The 19,990-nt window shown below is 39.0% G+C and overlaps 1 protein-coding gene across 3 annotated transcripts in view; it reads right to left on the bottom strand.

Annotated features, from left to right (window-relative positions):
* Positions 1–19,990, bottom strand: part of LOC149932805 (uncharacterized) — a 185,647-nt gene that overhangs the window by 23,732 nt on the left and 141,925 nt on the right. For all 3 annotated transcript variants that reach the window (XM_090156968.1, XM_090156970.1, XM_090156969.1), the window contains exon 2: positions 11,284–11,619. In XM_090156968.1, coding sequence (XP_090013094.1) covers positions 11,284–11,619 — 336 coding nt within the window. The remainder of the gene's footprint in view (positions 1–11,283; positions 11,620–19,990) is intronic.

Here is a 19,990-nt window from a genome sequence, read left to right as displayed (position 1 = left end):
TGATAAACGGTCCAGGCTAAAGAGATACAGGCGGCCGTTTCCAAATCCTTTTACCCGATCGTCGTACTTTTGATCCCTCCGCGAGAAGGAAGTCGCCAACCACCGCCTTCCTATAACCTAAGCCGCCGCTATCATCAACGTATCGTTTTCTTACGTCACCCGGTTTTGCCCTCTTAGGAAATAGGCTTTAGACGTTTGAGAAAAACCCCTACCGAACGAAATAAGCGGCCCGGATGGTTAGGAAATGGATTTTTCATAAATATCGTCGTTACGAATACATTCCGAAGTCGCGCTAAGACTCGCTTCCAAATTCTACGCGCCGTGTATGGATAACGTTCTCTTTTTTTGCTCGATAAAAATGCGCGAACACGAACGCGGATAAGAATAGCGGGCGACCAATGCAATTCGGAAAACATTCTTCCTACGAAATAGGGAGCGTCTACCTTTTTCGAGCCGTATACGAGAAGGATGGCTTTTGAAGCCGAGGGCCGTCACGCTTTATCCCCGAGACAAGCTCCGAAAGCGAATATATTGGACCACGTTTTCGGACACGCGTAGACGTGGCCGCGGCGTAAAAGGGACGCGCCCTTCATTTCGCTTCGTGGCCTGATCGTCCTTCTTCTTCCGGAATAATTCCGCGCTGGCTCGTTGCGAAATCGTCAGTTCGTCATGTACAGGGTGTTTCAAAAGGTTACACCAACATTTTAAGGAGTTGTAGGGGGTGAATAGGCAAATTCAATAAACGCCGCTCTATTTTTCTTTCCTCTGTAACGCGAATGCGCACGACTCACTGAATAAAATAGTCACGTGTTGTGGTTATTTTTATTTAGGCTAAAGTTGGTTGCACGCGCATTTTTTGCTTTCAGGGGCGCGCGTGCGAAATTGAACGAGCCCTTCAAAGAGCGCCAGAGAGCTTCAGAGTGTGGTCTACTAACCTCTGGAAGTAGGCTGCAACAAGCGCAAAACCTAGCAGCAGGGAAATTGATTTCAGGGGTATGATGAATTTGTGAATGTGTGGGAATTGAGATAAATAACAAAAAACAAATCCGCCAGTTCTTCCGAAGTGAACTCCATTGTTGCAGTTTGAAAGTGATGATAAATCGCGGTCCATCACGACTTGAAATACTGTTTAATATTACTTTTTACCTCGATTTGTTTACCAAGTCCTTTTTTACCTATCCCACGAACCCAAACCTTAATGTTCGCGTTTCCCTGCTACTTGGTTTTGGGCTCGTTGCAGCCTACTTCCAGGGGCTACTAGGCCACACTTGGAAGTTCTCTGGCGCTCTTTTAACTCATCGTAGGAAAATGGGGAAAAAACAGGCATATTTCTCAACTCAACCCCTACAACTCCTTAAAATTTTTGCATAACCTTTTGAAACCCCCTGTACACACTGACGCACCTCTATTTACATATTTGAGTTTAATAACCTTAACGATACGGAAGAGCGCGATGGGGGTTTAGAGAGAGAGAGAGATATATAGAACGTGGTAAAGCGCGGGCATCGGAAACCCCGTCGTGATTGATTGCCCGGATGAGATTGGGGTCGGATTATTGGTTGACTCTATTACTCAATTCCTAAATTGAATTATTACGACCGAATGGATGATGTACTCTCGTCACGAAACCCGCTTCGTCGTATACAACAAGCACGCGCGCGTGATAAACAAATGAAGAGGCATCTTTCGATCGCGTTTCGAAAAGCGCTTAAGCCCGCTGTTATTCGAACCCCTCGCTGAGCGTATAGTTTCGTCCGCCTCTTTCGCGTCAATTTGTATCAAAAGGCGGGCCCTGATCGTCGCTAAAAAACAAACTCATTGAATCCCGGCACCCTCGCGCCCATAAACGGCCTCGTAGTTAAGGATGGCCCCAGAAATTGTGTTTATCCGTTCAAGCATCGATCTATCGCCGCCGCTAATACACCGTCTACCCTTAGCGCACGTTGGAGCGAAAGGCGTCGGATAAGGTCCCGTCTCCTCATCCCCGTCTTAGAGCGTAATGTCAAGGCGGCGACACCCGTATTCGAAGCAATCTTCGTTTTTCTAAGAGTGGCCCGCGTATATTGTCTCGAGGGAGGGGGGAAAGAAAATAAAAACACCGAGAGCGAAGAAATGGGTGTAGACATACATCCGAGCCCTGTTTAATTAGTATTGGCGAAGGATGAGGATGAAGATGAGGAGGATGAAGATCAGGCGGAGGGGGGAGACGCGCCGATGAGAGAGAAGAATGACTTTGGGATCAGAGAAGCGCCGCTTTTATTAAGAAAGAATAATGGTAAAAAGTGGGGAAGAAAAGATTCCTCGTCCACTCCCCAAAAAACAAAGAGATCGGCCGCCCGCGGATTGCCTTTTTTTGGGGCCACGCACTCTTCCTCGGTCGGATTCCTCCCCAAAAAGACGAAGGGTTGGGTTTGGAGGGGGGCTGGCTGGATATTTTGCTCGAATAACAGAATAGAAACAAAGGAAACCCGGAAAAGGAAACGAAAAATTAGTGGAACGAGGATGAAAGAGAGAGAATGGTTTTATACCGAGAACAGCGACCATAAAAAACGCTAAAAGAGGAAGGGGAGAGGGGGGGGGGCAGAAATTTCGATCTTTTTGTTACGATTAAAAAAATAGCAAAAGGGTAATTAAGGAGACGGTCGCTTATCTGGCCACACAAGGGGCTCGGTTTAATTATATAGAGCACGGTATCCGTCAGTCGGAGGCTGGCGTACGCGTGTACCTTGGGACCAGGAAAAACCCGAATTGCTCGAGCAAAAACCGCACTATGACAATCCAGGCACGCTCATTCTTAGATTGATTGGACATATACCTAAATCCCTTTTAGAAACGATCAAATTTCGATAGTATTTGTTCATTGTTCCGTGTAAAACTATTTTATTTTTGGTTCTACTTAAATTTAAGAATAGGTGCCTAAAGTGACTGAAATTTATCTAATTTTCTTTAGAAATTTATGGGAATTTTTCAAGTATTTCTTATTTTATGTTGTAAAAAGTTGTAAATTGTGTAAGAAAGTAACGTATTAGCATTTATTATCATGATTATTAATTTATTGATTCGATAACTGTAAATATAAATAATCTTAATATAATACCACTCTAATATAACTAATTTTTAGGTCAGAAAATTAATCCCGAGGTCAAATCTTGTTAAATCTTAGAGTAGTTATAGTAGTTGTAGAATTAGACAAACAAATTTATTACATCTATTTTATCCGGCAATGTCAATTAACTGATACTTTTTAGAATTTAGTTTACTTTTGCTGACTATGTTGTTGTATAACGTATTTTGGTTTTTGACGTAGAAGTTTTATATTGTTCTTTCGTTCCTGTAAAATTGTAAAAAGTGTGCAAACACGTTATCTTACAGGCAGTCCAAATTTAGTACCAAGCCCAAATTGATAACTTTTTGTAGTCTCTCCCATATGAGCAGTGTATTGTAAATAAAATCAGTTTAACGTTTTATCGCTTACGAAAATGGTGGATTAAATTGGTCAGATTCCAAATTCGACTTTGTTCCAAATTACTATCCAAAATGTGGTATATTTGATCCAATTACCAGGGTTGTTTCAAAATGTAAAATACTTTCTCCATAACTGAAAATGCAAAATAGAAAATGCATTTCGAAAATTGGTTTTTCTAAATGCCAAATGTTTTTACAAATGCACTGTTTACTTTTTATTAGTCGCATACATTCACAATGAATTTATTGTACACATTGATTAATTGCTAATTAATTATTATTATAAATTAGTAATTAATAAAAATTACGTAGAGATTTCAAAACCATCCTCACAGCCAGCGTGGGAAATAAAGCGGTTGCACAGTACGAATGTTCGTCTGCGTCTGAGTAAGTGAGTAACTGAGTATCGCCATCTATGATTACTTGGGAGTAAATAGCAGACGAACTTTCTCTACAAGAGCTGCGATGATAGTAACAACATTTTGGAAAAGCATTTTGAAAATGTTTTTCCACATATCAAACCCACAAAATGTAAAATGTAAATGGCAAAATAGTTTCCTAAAAACTTAAAATTCAAAATGTAAAATGCAAAATAGTTTCCTAAAAACTCAAAATGCAAAATGTAAAATGCAAAATAGTTTCCTAAAAACTCAAAATGCAAAATGTAAAATGCAAAATAGTTTCCTAGAAACTCATAATGCAAAATGTAAAATGCAAAATAGTTTCTTGAAAACTCAAAATGCAAAATAGTTTCCTAAAACCTTAAAATTCAAAATGTAAAATGCAAAATAGTTTCCTAAAAACTCAAAATGCAAAATGTAAAATAGTTTCCTAAAAACTCAAAATGCAAAATGTAAAATAGTTTCCTAAAAACTCAAAATGCAAAATGTAAAATGCAAAATAGTTTCCTAAAAACTCAAAATGCAAAATGTAAAATAGTTTCCTAAAAACTAAAAATGCAAAATGTAAAATGCAAAATAGTTTCCTAAAAACTCAAAATGCAAAATGTAAAATAGTTTCCTAAAAACTCAAAATGCAAAATGTAAAATAGTTTCCTAAAAACTCAAAATGCAAAATGTAAAATAGTTTCCTAAAAACTCAAAATGCAAAATGTAAAATAGTTTCCTAAAAACTCAAAATGCAAAATGTAAAATAGTTTCCTAAAAACTCAAAATGCAAAATGTAAAATAGTTTCCTAAAAACTCAAAATGCAAAATGTAAAATAGTTTCCTAAAAACTCAAAATGCAAAATGTAAAATAGTTTCCTAAAAACTCAAAATGCAAAATGTAAAATAGTTTCCTAAAAACTCAAAATGCAAAATGTAAAATAGTTTCCTAAAAACTCAAAATGCAAAATGTAAAATAGTTTCCTAAAAACTCAAAATGCAAAATGTAAAATAGTTTCCTAAAAACTAAAAATGCAAAATGTAAAATGCAAAATAGTTTCCTAAAAACTCAAAATGCAAAATGTAAAATAGTTTCCTAAAAACTCAAAATGCAAAATGTAAAATAGTTTCCTAAAAACTCAAAATGCAAAATGTAAAATAGTTTCCTAAAAACTCAAAATGCAAAATGTAAAATAGTTTCCTAAAAACTCAAAATGCAAAATGTAAAATAGTTTCCTAAAAACTAAAAATGCAAAATGTAAAATGCAAAATAGTTTCCTAAAAACTCAAAATGCAAAATGTAAAATAGTTTCCTAAAAACTCAAAATGCAAAATGTAAAATAGTTTCCTAAAAACTCAAAATGCAAAATGTAAAATAGTTTCCTAAAAACTCAAAATGCAAAATGTAAAATAGTTTCCTAAAAACTCAAAATGCAAAATGTAAAATAGTTTCCTAAAAACTCAAAATGCAAAATGTAAAATAGTTTCCTAAAAACTCAAAATGCAAAATGTAAAATAGTTTCCTAAAAACTCAAAATGCAAAATGTAAAATAGTTTCCTAAAAACTCAAAATGCAAAATGTAAAATGCAAAATACTTTTTCTAACCCAAAAAGCATTTTGAACAACGCTGCCAATTACAATGTACGAAATTCAAATTTATTCCGATTTGATCAAAATTATTAGATCCAATCGGAATTGGATTCAAACTGGATGTGTCAGATCGAAATTTGGACATTGTACCAAGTCATTTTCTAATTAAATCCCTACCCGGTTCGTTCAAGCGAGGAAGGTTAAACTGTAAAAGATCAGATCAGATACGTAACGGAATCTCAAGTTAGTCACCATAAGGGGCTAAATTCAACTATATTCATCCGTAACTGACACTTGACCTTTAACTGGGCGTTTTTGGTGTGCCGAGAGCTTCCACCATCAGGGGATATTCTCGAGGGAGTGGCAGAAATTAGGGAGGGAAGGGGGGCACGTCGGGCCAATTAATCTGGAGATTTGCCAAATATTTTTATTAAAATAAATAGTCGCTCCCACTCCATTTTCATTCCCTTTTCCGCTTCTTCAGCCCCTGGGCGCGCTCTTCCCCGCCTGTTACCGCGACCCCCCCTCGCGTTCCTTTTTCCAACGAGTACCGGAGAAAGAAGTATCGTTTCTCTTATCGCGGCCCCAGAATTAGAGTTCCTTCCATTTTGGGCTCCCACTTCTCATCCGCCGTTTACGACCCTCCCTCCCTCCCCTCTCTCATTCTCTTTGAGCGCGAAACGTGCCTAATTAGGTTAGTTGAGTACGCGAAGGGGGGGGGGGGGTTACACGAAGAAAGAGGGGAAAAAGAATCCTTATTAAAACCCGGCCCCGATTAATTTAAAAATTAAAATAAATGGGGTTTTAAAAAGATGGGCTGGAGATATCGCGGATGGAAGAGCGCCCTTCGAATTATAGATACGAGGAGCCAAATATGGAATCCAGCCAGCCAGCCAGCCAGCCAACCCACCCTCCCGCCGCGCTTTATAGTACACATTATTACTATTATTAACGCTCACTTCATATAAATGCTTTAACTCAATTACACCTGTTCAAAAGGGTTTGATTTATCATCGTGGCAGACATTTGTCAAAAACGTTAAGAGGAGAGAGTGAAGTTTGCGTGTTCGGAAATATGTCCCTAAATGTCGGCTTATTCGGTAGTGCTTCGAAGTGTTGAGGTTGGAACACTTCTACAGGCGTTTTGACCTATTTTTCATCTACAGGAACTTTAATGGTATTGTTAAAAAAAAGATGTCACGGACATTTAAGTACACACAATCCCCCCGATGTATTAAATATATTTTAAATATTAAATTTGAACAAATTTACAATCATCTTGTACATTAACTTAATAAACCCAAGAGGAATTTTATCGATATGAATATTCAAGTTACCTGGTTTTTGAAATCAGGTAGCGGAACAAGAACATGTTAATTTAAATTAATTTTTAGACAAACCAATTTTTTTAAGTTACCTGGTTTTTGAAATAAGGTAGCGAAACGCGAACGAGTTAGATGACGCCTGTATCATTTGTTACGAAAGCGAGTTGTGGGGTCCCGCGAAATGTCCAGAAATCTCACTTAAAATTAAAATTTATTAATGCAATTGAAAACGTAGTTCAGAAATACTCAGTACTAACTAAAAATATAATTTTCAACCAAGTTGCTCTTAATTTGAAAAAACGTATGTAGATTTGAAGTCGGATATCGCCAAAAAGCACTAAAATTGAAAATTACCAAATTGTGGGCATCCGATCTCCAAATTCATAGCGGGCTACCGAGGGCATTATATTTACTTTCGATTAAAATATCCCAGGCCCTTCGAAACCTAATTCTTGGAGAGTTATTTGGAACATGTCGGCGTCAACCAAGTCGGTCTTAATTTAAAAAAGTATGTAGATTTAAGTCAAATATCGCCAGAAAAGAACTAAAATGGGAAAATGACCAACTTGTTTTTCTGGTATATTTGACCTTGCAAAATACGTTTATTCCCAAAACTCCGACCTCAAATTCCTCAATACGTTTTACGCTCTTGAGAACACAGCCAACTTTCGCAGTCACTAGATGTCAGGGCAATCTCGTGAGAGTCAGTTTTCCCTATTGAAGTTTCCTATCTATATTTATTTTATCTATGGGCTACACTGTACGTGGGCCCAGTACACACAAATACTTTAGTGTAAAAAGGTCAATAACAGGTGGGAAATAGTGAGCAGGGGTGCCTCACAAAATTTTAAATTTATTTATACAGGAAATATTATATAGGATAATAAAGGATAATAATTTCTAAAATACAGGATAACATAAAGATAATTTCAGCTTAAAAACCCAATAATTCCAAAAAGGTTTTTTAAAATTCGCATGCGATAAGTATTAAAGAGCGAAACGGGCATAAGAGAAGCTGATACACCAACCGTCAAAAAAGGATTAAGCAACAGTTTTCGGTCACGAATTATGTCACTAAATAAATAAGTGATTAAGAATCATATACTAACTAAAATATATAAGACTTTATAGACCATTTAAAGAATTTACAGTAAAATAATTTTAAAATATAAAAATAAAAGTTTTTTTAAAGGAGTTAAAGACTGCCTTAGTGTGAGCTTTAAATCAATTTACTGGCCAATATGACCAAAAAATTAATGTTTTCTTTACTAAATGTCAAAAAGTTATAAATTAATGTTAATTTTAGGCTTATTTTACTACAAAAACATTGTCTAATTATGGGCATATACTTTTCACTATTTTAAAATAAATTTCACGTTATTTACTTGTTTTAGTTAATTAGCCACTTTTTTTTTCAATGGAATGAACTTATTAAAATATAGTCAGTTAAGAAACCATATTGAAAACGGTTTTGGCATCGAAATTTACACAACATTCGAAAAGAGAACTAATGAATATTTTCAATACTATCCGTATATAGTACAAAATATTGATTAGTAAGTGAGCCACCAAAATAATGTAATTAAGTTAGAACACCTGTAAAACAGGTTGTAAGAGAATCCACGCTATAATCGTGCAGGGAGGGAGGCTTAAAACCTCACGTATCAAATTAACCGAAAGAGACGCTAAATTTTGATTTGTATACGCCACCATTAACACTGCCCGATAAGCGGAAGTTAAGTAAAGTGAATCCCCCTTCAGTTATACTTGTACCAAACTCCTTTCCTCTCGCAAACTGAGAGAAACGGATATATAGGGGGGGGGGAGGGGGGGGGAAGTCTCGAAGAGTTAAAACTTTCATCCGGCGAACGACACGGGTAATCTTTCGGAGGCGCGGCGAACACGGTGTGTCCACTTCTTGGTACAAAAATCTCATCCAAAATTCAGAGACACACGGAGATCCGTCGAGTGTAGCTTAATTTATGGTTCGCGACGAAGAGTCAGAGACCGGTTCCTCCCTCCCCCTTGTAAGGCACAACTGAAGGGAAATATTCTACCGACTCTCTTTGCCGACAAATTCCGAACTACCTTATTTTTCCTAGAAGCCACCTCCTCGTCCTCCGCCTCTCAGAAAGGGATGGATATATATATATAAATATATATAAAATAGAGGAAAAAGGTACGTTATATATTAAAGGGTCCATCGGAGCTGGCCAACAATCCGTATCCATTAGTATCGAAGAGGTAGCTTGTTAGAGTAGGTAGGGCCATTAGTTAGCAAAACGACGGCCGCCGCCCCACCCCCGTACCGCCGCCTTCCCCGCGTCTCCGATTCCTTTACTTCTCGGGCCAGAATTTCTACAACCCTTCGGGGGGACTCGAGACGGGAACCGCGACCGAATGTAATCGTCCCGCAGTTTTCACCCTCTCCCCGGGCTTCGCGACGTAAGAGCGACACTAACTCGAGCGGAAGAGTCACCAGCGCCTTTTACGGCTATTCTTCGAAACGCATTACGGCGAACCCTTAAAACTCGGCGTATTTTATTAATTTATGAGGCGACTATGAAAATTCTAAATCTCCTTCTCTTCCCGAATCGGATGACTTATATCTTTGTTTAACTACCGTTGAAAGGACGGAGCCGTTCCGCCGTAACTCACATTTCACTGTCATACTTTCGAATGACTTCTTCGCGTAACAATCCCCGAAGGACAAAAATATATACGAGGGTATATTTCTAACGACTTCAAACTTTGGCAAAATGAAAAGCGCCACCACCGAAGTCGAAAGTCTCGAGCTGTTGTTCGACAAATGACGATTAGGCGACAAATAGTTCTTGTTTAGTTCGAATAAGGACGGATTCGAAGGCCTTAGGACGTAAGGTATTTCGTGGAACTCCGAGACGCGAGTTAGGGAACTAACTTCGCCTCGCGAACTATTACTATAAAAATCTAGAGTGCGGCGAAAACAAAAGTTTGTCGTGAACTTCCGAAAGACGGCATATCGAGTGGACGGACCCCCAAAAGACGACGAGCGAAAACTGATAAAGAACGGAATAGGAAATATGAATCTGATGGAATTTTAAAGATTACGAGAGCCAATGTTTTGTTTTCCGTTATCAATTTTCCGTTTCTCTCGAGAAAACATGGACGAAAAACGCGGTAAAAAAATGAAGAGAGAATCTTGTTGAGGTGGGCTATCGGAAAATGGCGATTTTATCATCCTTTTTCAGACGCGTAAACACAGCCTCGAGGGGGAAATAGGCGGAGGAAATGGTTCCTGGATGAACCGTTCGATTTTCTCAGTCTCCCCTTTTTGTTTGATCCATAAACAGACCATCGACGATTCTTCGGAAGGGCAGCCGTGACCGCCACTCCGCGGATCTCCCCGCTCAGCACCTCCGAAAGGACAGACCATGACCATTTCTTGGAGCTCTCGAGACATTTTACGGTGAAAAATAAAGCGCATTATACGGCGTAGTCATAAAAATTTGAGAGTACAGAAAACTAAAGGGGACCCTTTTAGGCACATTTCGCATTACGTATGATCCCGAACTCGGCCATTTCGTATAGAGCGCGAGCCCCGCGGATATTTCAACTAAAATATTTATATTCGAAAATTGTTTAAAAGGGCCTTTCCATTCTCGTAAAGAGATACGTATAGGACCTATAACGACCGGCTCTACGCTCTTGTTTGGTAAATAAACGCCGCGGAAGACCGAACAGGAAATATAGGGCGTAAGAGGGGTTAGTATAGGAGCAGGGCTGCTATAGGCAATAGTGCCCAAAATTTATAAAGGAATTAAAGGAGGAAAATTATAGGATAATTATAGGATTCCAAATTATAGGATAATTATAGGATTCCAAATTATAGGATAATTATAGGACTAAATTACCAATTTAAAGAAATTTTATATCTATAGTTAAAATATAGAAATACGCAAGTTTTGTAGCGTGTATTTAAAAAAATTCATAAAAATGTAAGACTAAATCAGAAAAGAAAATTGATAATCATTTCGAATTCGCTCCTTTACAATTTTAGCGAGGGTCATTGCTTTATGAAAAAAATGATAAATTAAATTTATTTATTGTTCAGGGTTGCCACAGTTTTTTCACAATCAAATTCCTTGACTTTTCCAGTTTTTCCCTGACCATCTCCAGCAATTTTCCCTGAATTATTGTGTGCAAGATTTTGTATATTTTTAGCTCTATTTTAGAAAAAGTTTCCTATTTGCAACCAAAATTAAATTACCTGACATTTAGATTTTTAGACTATTTTTTTAAAATTCCCTGACTTTTCCTTGATTTTTATACCCACATTCAAATTCCCCGACTTTTCCAGGAATTCCAGGTACCGTGGCAACCCTGTTGCTAGTGTGAAAAATCTTTTAAAATTATGTGAGTTTTATTTTTATTATGCTAAAAAATATGGGAATTATAAGGTAAAAAAAATTATTATAGGATTTTATAGGACCATTTCAGAATTATATGATTACTGGTAGTTGCGAAGATGGACTTACCGTGTACGTCTAAATGCACCCAAGTTCCGTTTTTGACCGGGACGACGGGTCGATTTAGAAAGTAGATTTTGCACTCGTACCAGCCCTGGTCGGACTCTCTGGAGTCGGTGAGATTGAGGGAGGCCTGGTCGGCCAGGGAGACGCGCCCTTCGAAGCCCTCTCCCGCGTGGGGTGGGTAACCGTCGTACCAGATGTAGATCGGAATCTTGATGCCCACCTTCTGCCATTGAATGACGTAAGGAACCGGAATTCCTTCCGGGAAGTCGAAGGCACATTGCAAGATGACGTCTTCTCCCAGTATGGCAGTCACGTGCTCCGGGTCCTGCTGAACGTAGCCTACCACGACGAAACAAAAACAAACGTTAATACACCAAAATATTTCATCAGAAAAATTTAAATCATATTTGTCTCTTAAATTGAGTAAAGTTCGTTAAATGCATTAATTGCATTTCCACATCAATTCACGACTAAACCACCTTCAATTCCCGACTAAACCACCTTCAATTCCCGACTAAGCCACCTTCAATTCCCGACTAAACCACCTTCAATTCCCGACTAAACCACCTTCGATTCCCGACTAAACCACCTTCAAATTCCCGACTAAGCCCCCTTCAAATTCCCGACTAAGCCACCATCAAATTCCCGACTAAGCCACCATCAAATTCCCGATTAAGCCCACCATAAAATTCCCGACTAAGCCACCAACAAATTCCCGACTAAGCCACCAAACAAATTCCCGACTAAGCCACCTTCAAATTCCCGACTAAGCCACCTTCAAATTCCCGACTAAGCCCACCATCAAATTCCCGACTAAACCACTATCAAATTCCCGACTAAATCACCATCAAATTCCCGACTAAATCACCATCAAATTCCCGACTAAATCACCATCAAATTCCCGACTAAATCACCATCAAATTCCCGACTAAATCACCATCAAATTCCCGACTAAATCACCATCAAATTCCCGACTAAATCACCATCAAATTCCCGACTAAATCGCCATCAAATTCCCGATTAAGCCCACCATCAAATTCCCGACTAAGCCACCATCAAATTCCCGACTAAGCCACCAACAAATTCCCGACAAAGCCACCAACAAATTCCCGACAAAGCCACCAACAAATTCCCGACTAATCCACCAACAAATTCCCGACTAAGCCACCAACAAATTCCCGACTAAGCCACCAACAAATTCCCGACTAAGCCACCATCAAATTCCCGACTAAGCCACCATCAAATTCCCGACTAAACTACCATCAAATTCCCGACTAAATCACAATCAATTTATATTTTGAAAAGCAAAACGAGTCCGAACAATCAACACCCGTTCGTCTAAATTGATAGTAAATTGGCACCGATTAAAGTGACGTTAAATATAATAACAATAAACGTTGTTTAAATATCTCGTCCTTTAGAATTGACAAAAACCAAAACAACAGCGTACAAAGTATATATCGTACGAAATAATTCAACGCGGTAAAAAGTATCTAAAACTAAGAGCCATTAAAAACAGAAACGCGAGAGGCGGTCAAACGAGAAGTTACTAAAGTAAGGCGAGAGATGCTGAAGGAAACCGCGTTATTTGTCTCTTCTCGCTACTCGAGAAATCATTTATACTAAAACGTGACCCCATTTTAGACGCGCGACTCAACGCTCCACGAAGAGAGGCACCCCCGCCTCACGACCACCGCCGAAGTCAGAAAAAAGATGGAAAAAATTGTCAGAATAAAAAAAGACTAAACACTTTTTGGTTGCGGCCTGCCTTCGCCTTAAACGTCAGAAGCCTCAAAAATCTAGAATTGCCATTCATTTTCCCTTCAAAACGACTACTCCCCCTCTTCCGAATGGCCCCCTCGAAAGGGGAAAAAAGAACATCGGGAGCGGACTCTCGGAGGCTGAGGAGGAGAGGGCCGGGAAGATGGAGAGAAAGTGACGCGCCGGAGGAATGATAGGAAAGGGAGGCAGCCGCGTATGTTTCAGGCGCACGCCTTGGAGATTAATTTTCATTTCTCACGGACGATTTGGTGAGAGCTGTTGCTCGACGTCCTACTCTGGCACTCGCCATCCTTTCCCCTCAAAGAACTTTTCCGAGCCGCGCTAAGAGACCCTCGTAAGCCGCCGAGAGAAGGACCCCGCGCGAGTTACCATCCAGAATTTCACCTCAATTGACAGCGCCCTCAAAGACTAAGCGCACCTTCGTATGTCTAAGAGCTCGGTTTAAGTTAACGTCGCTTTCGAGTATAGGAAATAAAACGCCTAGGTCTGTTTGGAGCGCGCGCGAATCGGGGTAAACGTTGGAACTGCGGGGCTTCACTTTTTATAACTTTTCTTAATCCACCACCGCCAAAATAAAATAAAAAGAAATGAAAGGTTTTACTGCGAAATAGAGAGTTGCTGCTCCGAGAAATTACGGACCGACAAAAAAAAATCTTAAGAATTGCAGCTGGGTTTGCTGGGGCAATTTAAACAAGTTCGCCAAGAACATAATCGGTCGCAGTTTGACCACCCATGGAATAACATATCGGTTTACTTAAGGTACTTGGCCTTTTAATCAATCGTACGGCATCGTAGCGTGCTTGCGTAATGTGCTTATCTTGAAATTTTTCCCCAAATTATAAAATTCCGAATTTTTTCCCAAATTATGTAATTCTGAATTTTTTCCCAAATTATGTAATTCCGAATTTTTTTCCCAAATTATGAAATTCTGAATTTTTTCCCAAATTATAAAATTCTGAATTTTTTCCCAAATTATAAAATTCAGAATTTTTTCCAAATTATAAAATTCTAAATTTTCCCCAAATTATAAAATTCCAATTTTTTTCGCAAATTAGGCTATAAAATTCTAAATTTTCCCCAAATTATAAATTTCCGAATTTTTTCCCAAATTATAAAATTCCGAATTTTTTCCCAAATTATGTAATTCCAAATTTTTTCCCAAATTATGTAATTCCAAATTTTTTCCCAAATTATGTAATTCCAAATTTTTTCCCAAATTATGTAATTCCAAATTTTTTCCCAAATTATGTAATTCCGAATTTTTTCCCAAATTATGAAATTCCTAAATTATCAGACTAGAGCACTAACTACATAGCCGAACGATTGGCGACGTTTGGACAATACCAGAGCATGGCCAAAGGAATATTTTCCCATAGGGGACGTTCGTACCTGATAAAGTATACACTCTTTAACCAAGTCGACCATTTCATTACAGGCCTAATATAAAATAGTACAGGCAAGGGCGCCTGCACGTGCTCATCAGCTCGAGACGTCGCGTGCACTTGACCGCGTGAAGCGGCCTTGCATGCGCTATTTGAAATCCGACTTGTAATAAAATGGCAGCTCTCACAAATAAGGATATAAAAGAGTGTATAGAATTGACCAGAAATTGTTACAAGTGGTACGGTCTACGGGGCATAAAGCAGCGACTTGTATTATAGGAAATTCGTAATAGAAAATCCACGTTATTAATACAATCACAGAAATGTGAAATCTATTAGTTTCTCGGCAAAAAAGCAAAGATCAGAGTGAAAAATTCAACTAGCGACGAACAGTTCCAGGAACCTAGAGTCCCTTATAAAAGTCGCTGCCTTGGAAAAGCAAAGAAAGCGCGGAAAGATCTCAAACGAAATTATCCGAAACAGGCATCTTTCACTTTCTTCTAAGCTTCGTTCTTTAAGCAGCATCATAGCCCCACCCCCTCCTTTCAACTATAAATTCCCGATCGCCTTACACGCCATATAACTTAATGCTTCTTGACCGTTGGTCGTTGAACACGGAGGACAGACGCTCCCAACAGAGGCCACTTTCGAAACAAACTGGCCAACCGCGTCAACCTGTAACTGAAATTGGCGATAGTAAAAATAAACCCCTTTAATTAAACAGCCTCTGTAAAAAAGCGACTCCCCGGCAATTAAGGTCAACAACCTACACAGGCGCGCAGTCGACCACTGACTAACGAATTTGACCTACAACTCCAGGCTACATACGAGATACCTCGAGGGTACCAGAGACCGTACAAGAACAATTAGTAATTAAGACGTTTTTCGCTTAGTCGTCCGAATTAGAAAACGCGAAAGAGAGTTTTTTCAAGCCGAACAATTAGGATGATCCTACTAATAAATTGCTAAATGAAATAAATACAATTATACTATATTAAATTCATAAAAAAATACATTCTACGTTCACACTTTTACTGGTTAATGGGAATTGCATTCCGGCTGTACAAAGTTAAAGAGTAGAGAACTGCGTGTAAAAGTTATTTTTTAATTATTTAATACGGTAACTGTGAAAATACCGCGGGAATGGGTGGGAATAAATAATCAGCTAGGCTAATACCCAAGACACCACCTTAGGCCTAAGTCATCTAGCGACTTTTAAAGCCTTTAATTCAGGTGGCCGGGTTACATAATTTGAATAGGGATTAGGAATTTCGGGAGTGGTTCGAAGACAAATAAATAGAACGGTAATGAGATCCAAATGGGAATAGTTTCAACGGGAATGGATGGGTAAAATTAAATTATGTCAAATGGAATGGGAGTGGGTGCAAAACAAATACAGGGTTGCCACAGTTTTTTCACCATCAAATTCCCAGACTTTTCCAGGTTTTCCCTGACCATCTCCGAAGATTTTCCCTGACTTATTTTGTGCCAACATTTTGTATTTTTTAACCTATATTTTAGAGACACTTTCCTATTTGCAACCGAAATTAAATTCCTTGACATATCCCTGATTTTTAGATTAAATTTTCAAATTCCCTGACTTTTCCCCGATGTTTATATCAATATTAAAAATCCTGACTTTTCCTCGATGTTTATATCAATATTCAAATTCTTTGACTTTTCCTCGATGTTTATATCAATATTCAAATTCCCTGACTTTTCCCCGATTTTTATACCCATATTCAAATTCCCTGACTTTTCCCCGATTTTTATACCCATATTCAAATTTCCTGACTTTTCCCCGATTTTTATACCCATATTCAAATTCCCTGACTTTTCCCCGATTTTTATACCCATATTCCTGGTTTTCCAAGTACCGTGGAAACCCTGAAATAATTAGAACGGGAATGGGCGGGAACGGTAAAGTTTGCGGGTCAAACGCGGCTCTGGCAAAATGAGCAACGGTTCGTTTTGCCTTTGTATAGAGGCGCTTTGCTTTAGCGCGAGGGGAAGATGCGTATCCGTCTGTAAATGAAGCTATCTTTTAGTCGGCAATAGCGGCGCCTTCGATCGAGAGCTGTCCCTCATTTCTTTCTCTCTCCGCGCTTCGATCTATATACGATATAAGGGCCTTTCTCCGAATACATTTTTTCAGTCACCGGTTTGGCCAAACAATCGCAAATTGATTAGCGAACAATGAGAAGGGAGCACGTCTCGGCGTCCGACGAAGAGACGTGCTGCCGAAAGAATTCCATTTCGCCCTTTCTCCTTCCATTATATTCCAGGCGCCGACCTCCTCTTTCTCCATTTCAAATCATCCCGGGCCCGGGGACCCTCCCCCCCGGAGCCACGTCACGTGGTACAAACGAGCCAATAAGCCGCCACGTTCCTTTCAACTCTAACGCGATCAAAAGGGGAATAAATATCAAACAAAACGAAATGGAAGGGAGGGAGGCCATATGGACATTGTATCTGGAGGCACGCCGTGGAACGCGTACGAGCCCCAAAATCGATCAGCTCCGGCCAGGGTTTAAGAGTTATACCAGCGCGAATACGAAGCTACAGACCGAGGAAGGCTTAAACTGTACCCCTTTCCACGCCCGTATAAAGGCGATCTTGGGTGATCCGGAAACGGACTATAGACGATATAAAAGAGAGAGAGAGAAGGAAGAGGAAAAATCCGTGGAAGAGATGTAGGACAAAAAAGAGCAGAAATGATTTGGAGGGCTGAGAGAGAGAGGGATAACTCCTATATAAATATGACGCGGAATAACGGCACGGCTAAAGAAACGACCAACAAAGTCATATATAGAGTTTGGACGTCGGGGATGTGGGGCAGAGGGGTTGGGGTGGCAGAGTTGACTCATCAATCACGAGTAGAGGGAAGGGCCAAAGCAATATCGGCATCGGGGCCGAGCCTAGATTGTCACCGAGCAGAGAGTGAGCCTAAGTATGATTATTTGGGTTTTAGTGACCGACCTCTATACCCCCTTCCCCCTCCCAACCAAAAAAGAGAAGAAACCGAGTTGACTGTGTACATCGCTACATGATGATACCCGTGACAAGTATCGCGAGAAAGGAAGATATATATTTCACTTCAAATATTTTTTCCGTGTTCGAGTTCTAACGATTCGAAAATCAACCTAAAATCGCGTTAGCTATATATTCAACAGAACCTTTCCGTTGAATCTATTCAATCTAAGAACAGTCCAGGGCCCCTTTATAAAAAACTAGTCCATGGCCCTTTTTATAAAGGAGCCTTGGACTAGGTTTTTTTTAAAAACTAGTCTTTATAAAAAAAACTAGTCCGGGCCCCGTTATATAAAAAAAAACTAGTCCGGGCCCCGTTATATAAAAAAAACTGGTCCGGGCCCCGTTATATTAAAAAAAAACTAGTCCGGGCCCCGTTATATTAAAAAAAAAACTAGTCCGGGCCCCGTTATATAAAAAAAACTAGGCCGGGCCCCGTTATATAAAAAAAACTAGTCCGGGCCCAGTTATATAAAAAAAATAGTCCATGCCCCGTTATAAAACAAACTAGTCCAGGCCCCGTTATAAAACAAACTAGTCCGGGCCCCGTTATAAAACAAACTAGTCCGGGCCCCGTTATATAAAAAAAAAACTAGTCCGGGCCCAGTTATATAAAAAAAATAGTCCATGCCCCGTTATAAAACAAACTAGTCCGGGCCCCGTTATATAAAAAAAAACTAGTCCGGGCCTTGTTATTAAAAAAAATTGTTCAGGGCCGGTCTAAGACATAAAACAAACGTAAATTGAATTTCAGGGGAGAAAACTAAACTTTATTGGCGAAAAATCGCTTTACTTCGATCAAAATATACCTAGAGTCACGTGATCATTCTCCACGGTATTATTTTCACGTTTAAATCAAAATAATGAATATGACCTCTTTACTGCTCAACAAATCGAGAGATAATTATGCCAGGTTGTTCCCTTTTCTAGCAAAAATCGTAAATTCTGGTTTTAATTTAAATATTCCCAAGCCTCGTACACGAATGAATGCGAATGCTCACAGCCATACAAAAGGCGCATTTTAGTATTGCTTAAACAAGTTTTTAATTTCGTCATGTACCCAGGTTTAGCAAATATTTCTAAAATGGGTTAGAATTTTATTGTAACTGTAAATGTTTTCTTTAGCAGTCAAATAGTTCTTTCTATAAAATATTTACGCTTGCCCAACTTGTTTGAGATGGGTCCCGCTACGTCATTTTCTAGGGGAGGGGAGGGGATATTTTTTTGGCCTAGGGAAACACGTGTTAGCAGCCTCTAGTGGCTCGAGTATCTGATTACCAAAATATTAATTAAAAATAAGTCCGTCAGTTATTTAATTATAATTTTACCACTTAAAATAATGTGTTAAGCCCAGTTCACACTATACAATTAATTGGGCCACTTAAATGTATCCAACTAATTGTAATCAAGAAAATTGCATAGTGTGAACAGAAATAGTTGGAACCATTGTTACAATATTTCTGTTCGCACTATACAATTTTCTTGCTTACAATTAATTGGATACAATTAAGTGGCCCAAATAATTGTATAGTTTGAAATGAGCTTTAATCTTAAAGATTTAACTTGATTAGTTACAAAAAAAATATATCATACACCATACAGAGAACGTCTACAGCGAAATAAAAATAAAATACCCCGCTAACCCACTTAAAAAATTCTTAAGAATTTCGTCAAAATTCACGGCGCTATTCTAAATTTTGTAGTAAATGCCCCAATGATGTCGTTCGTGACGCGGTGGGTACAAGCTTTCGCTCACCCCATTTTCTTGCCCCCCGATTTTATAGAAAGAACTATTGAAAGGGCGCTTAACTGATTTGAAATAATATAATTTCACGAACGTCTATAGATACTCCCGAAGTTGTCGTTCAAGCTTCTAGAGCGTCAGGCTTAACCTCTCTATTAATTTTGTAAAGACGTTAAAAAAGCAAACAAAAAGGGAACTTAAGCTGGCCTTTCCAATTTATTTAATTTTAATTTAACTGTTAGAGCATCCTGCTTAAACTCTCTAATGTCAATTCGACAACCACAAAACTAAATTCATAAAAATAGAGCCATCGATATAATTAAATAATTTACGTGGAGCTGAATTTAGGCAACGGTTCCACACCACTTTTCAATCGAAAAATTTAAAAAGTAAAATCGAATAAAAGTACAATCGATAAACTCATTACATATTCAAAAATTTTACACCTCGCGCAGGTTGATGGTTTTAAATGAAGTGCCGCCCCCTCGGTTGGCCCCCTTGGAGTTCTCATCCCGGGTTCCTAGCCATTCCATCGATCGACTGCCAAAAACGCTGACGCTCAACAACCATAAAAAGGCAGTTCTTAAAAGCCGCAACGCAATAAGGGGCCGAAGAGAGAGAGAGCGCCCCCCCCCCCCACCGTCCCGGACTAAAAATTCAAGTTATACCTGACAGCTCCGCCTAAGCTACGAGTCTGGGTCTTAAAACGTTAGCCTTAGTGTTAGCTAGTAACGGATAGACGTATAGAGAGAGACATCGTTAGGCTGTAGAA

This window comes from Leiobunum rupestre, chromosome 8 (genome assembly GCF_980474605.1).
Source record: "Leiobunum rupestre chromosome 8, qqLeiRupe1.1.hap1, whole genome shotgun sequence".
In the NCBI taxonomy this organism is placed as follows: domain Eukaryota; kingdom Metazoa; phylum Arthropoda; class Arachnida; order Opiliones; family Sclerosomatidae; genus Leiobunum; species Leiobunum rupestre.
This window is presented reverse-complemented; position numbering and strand designations above follow the sequence as displayed.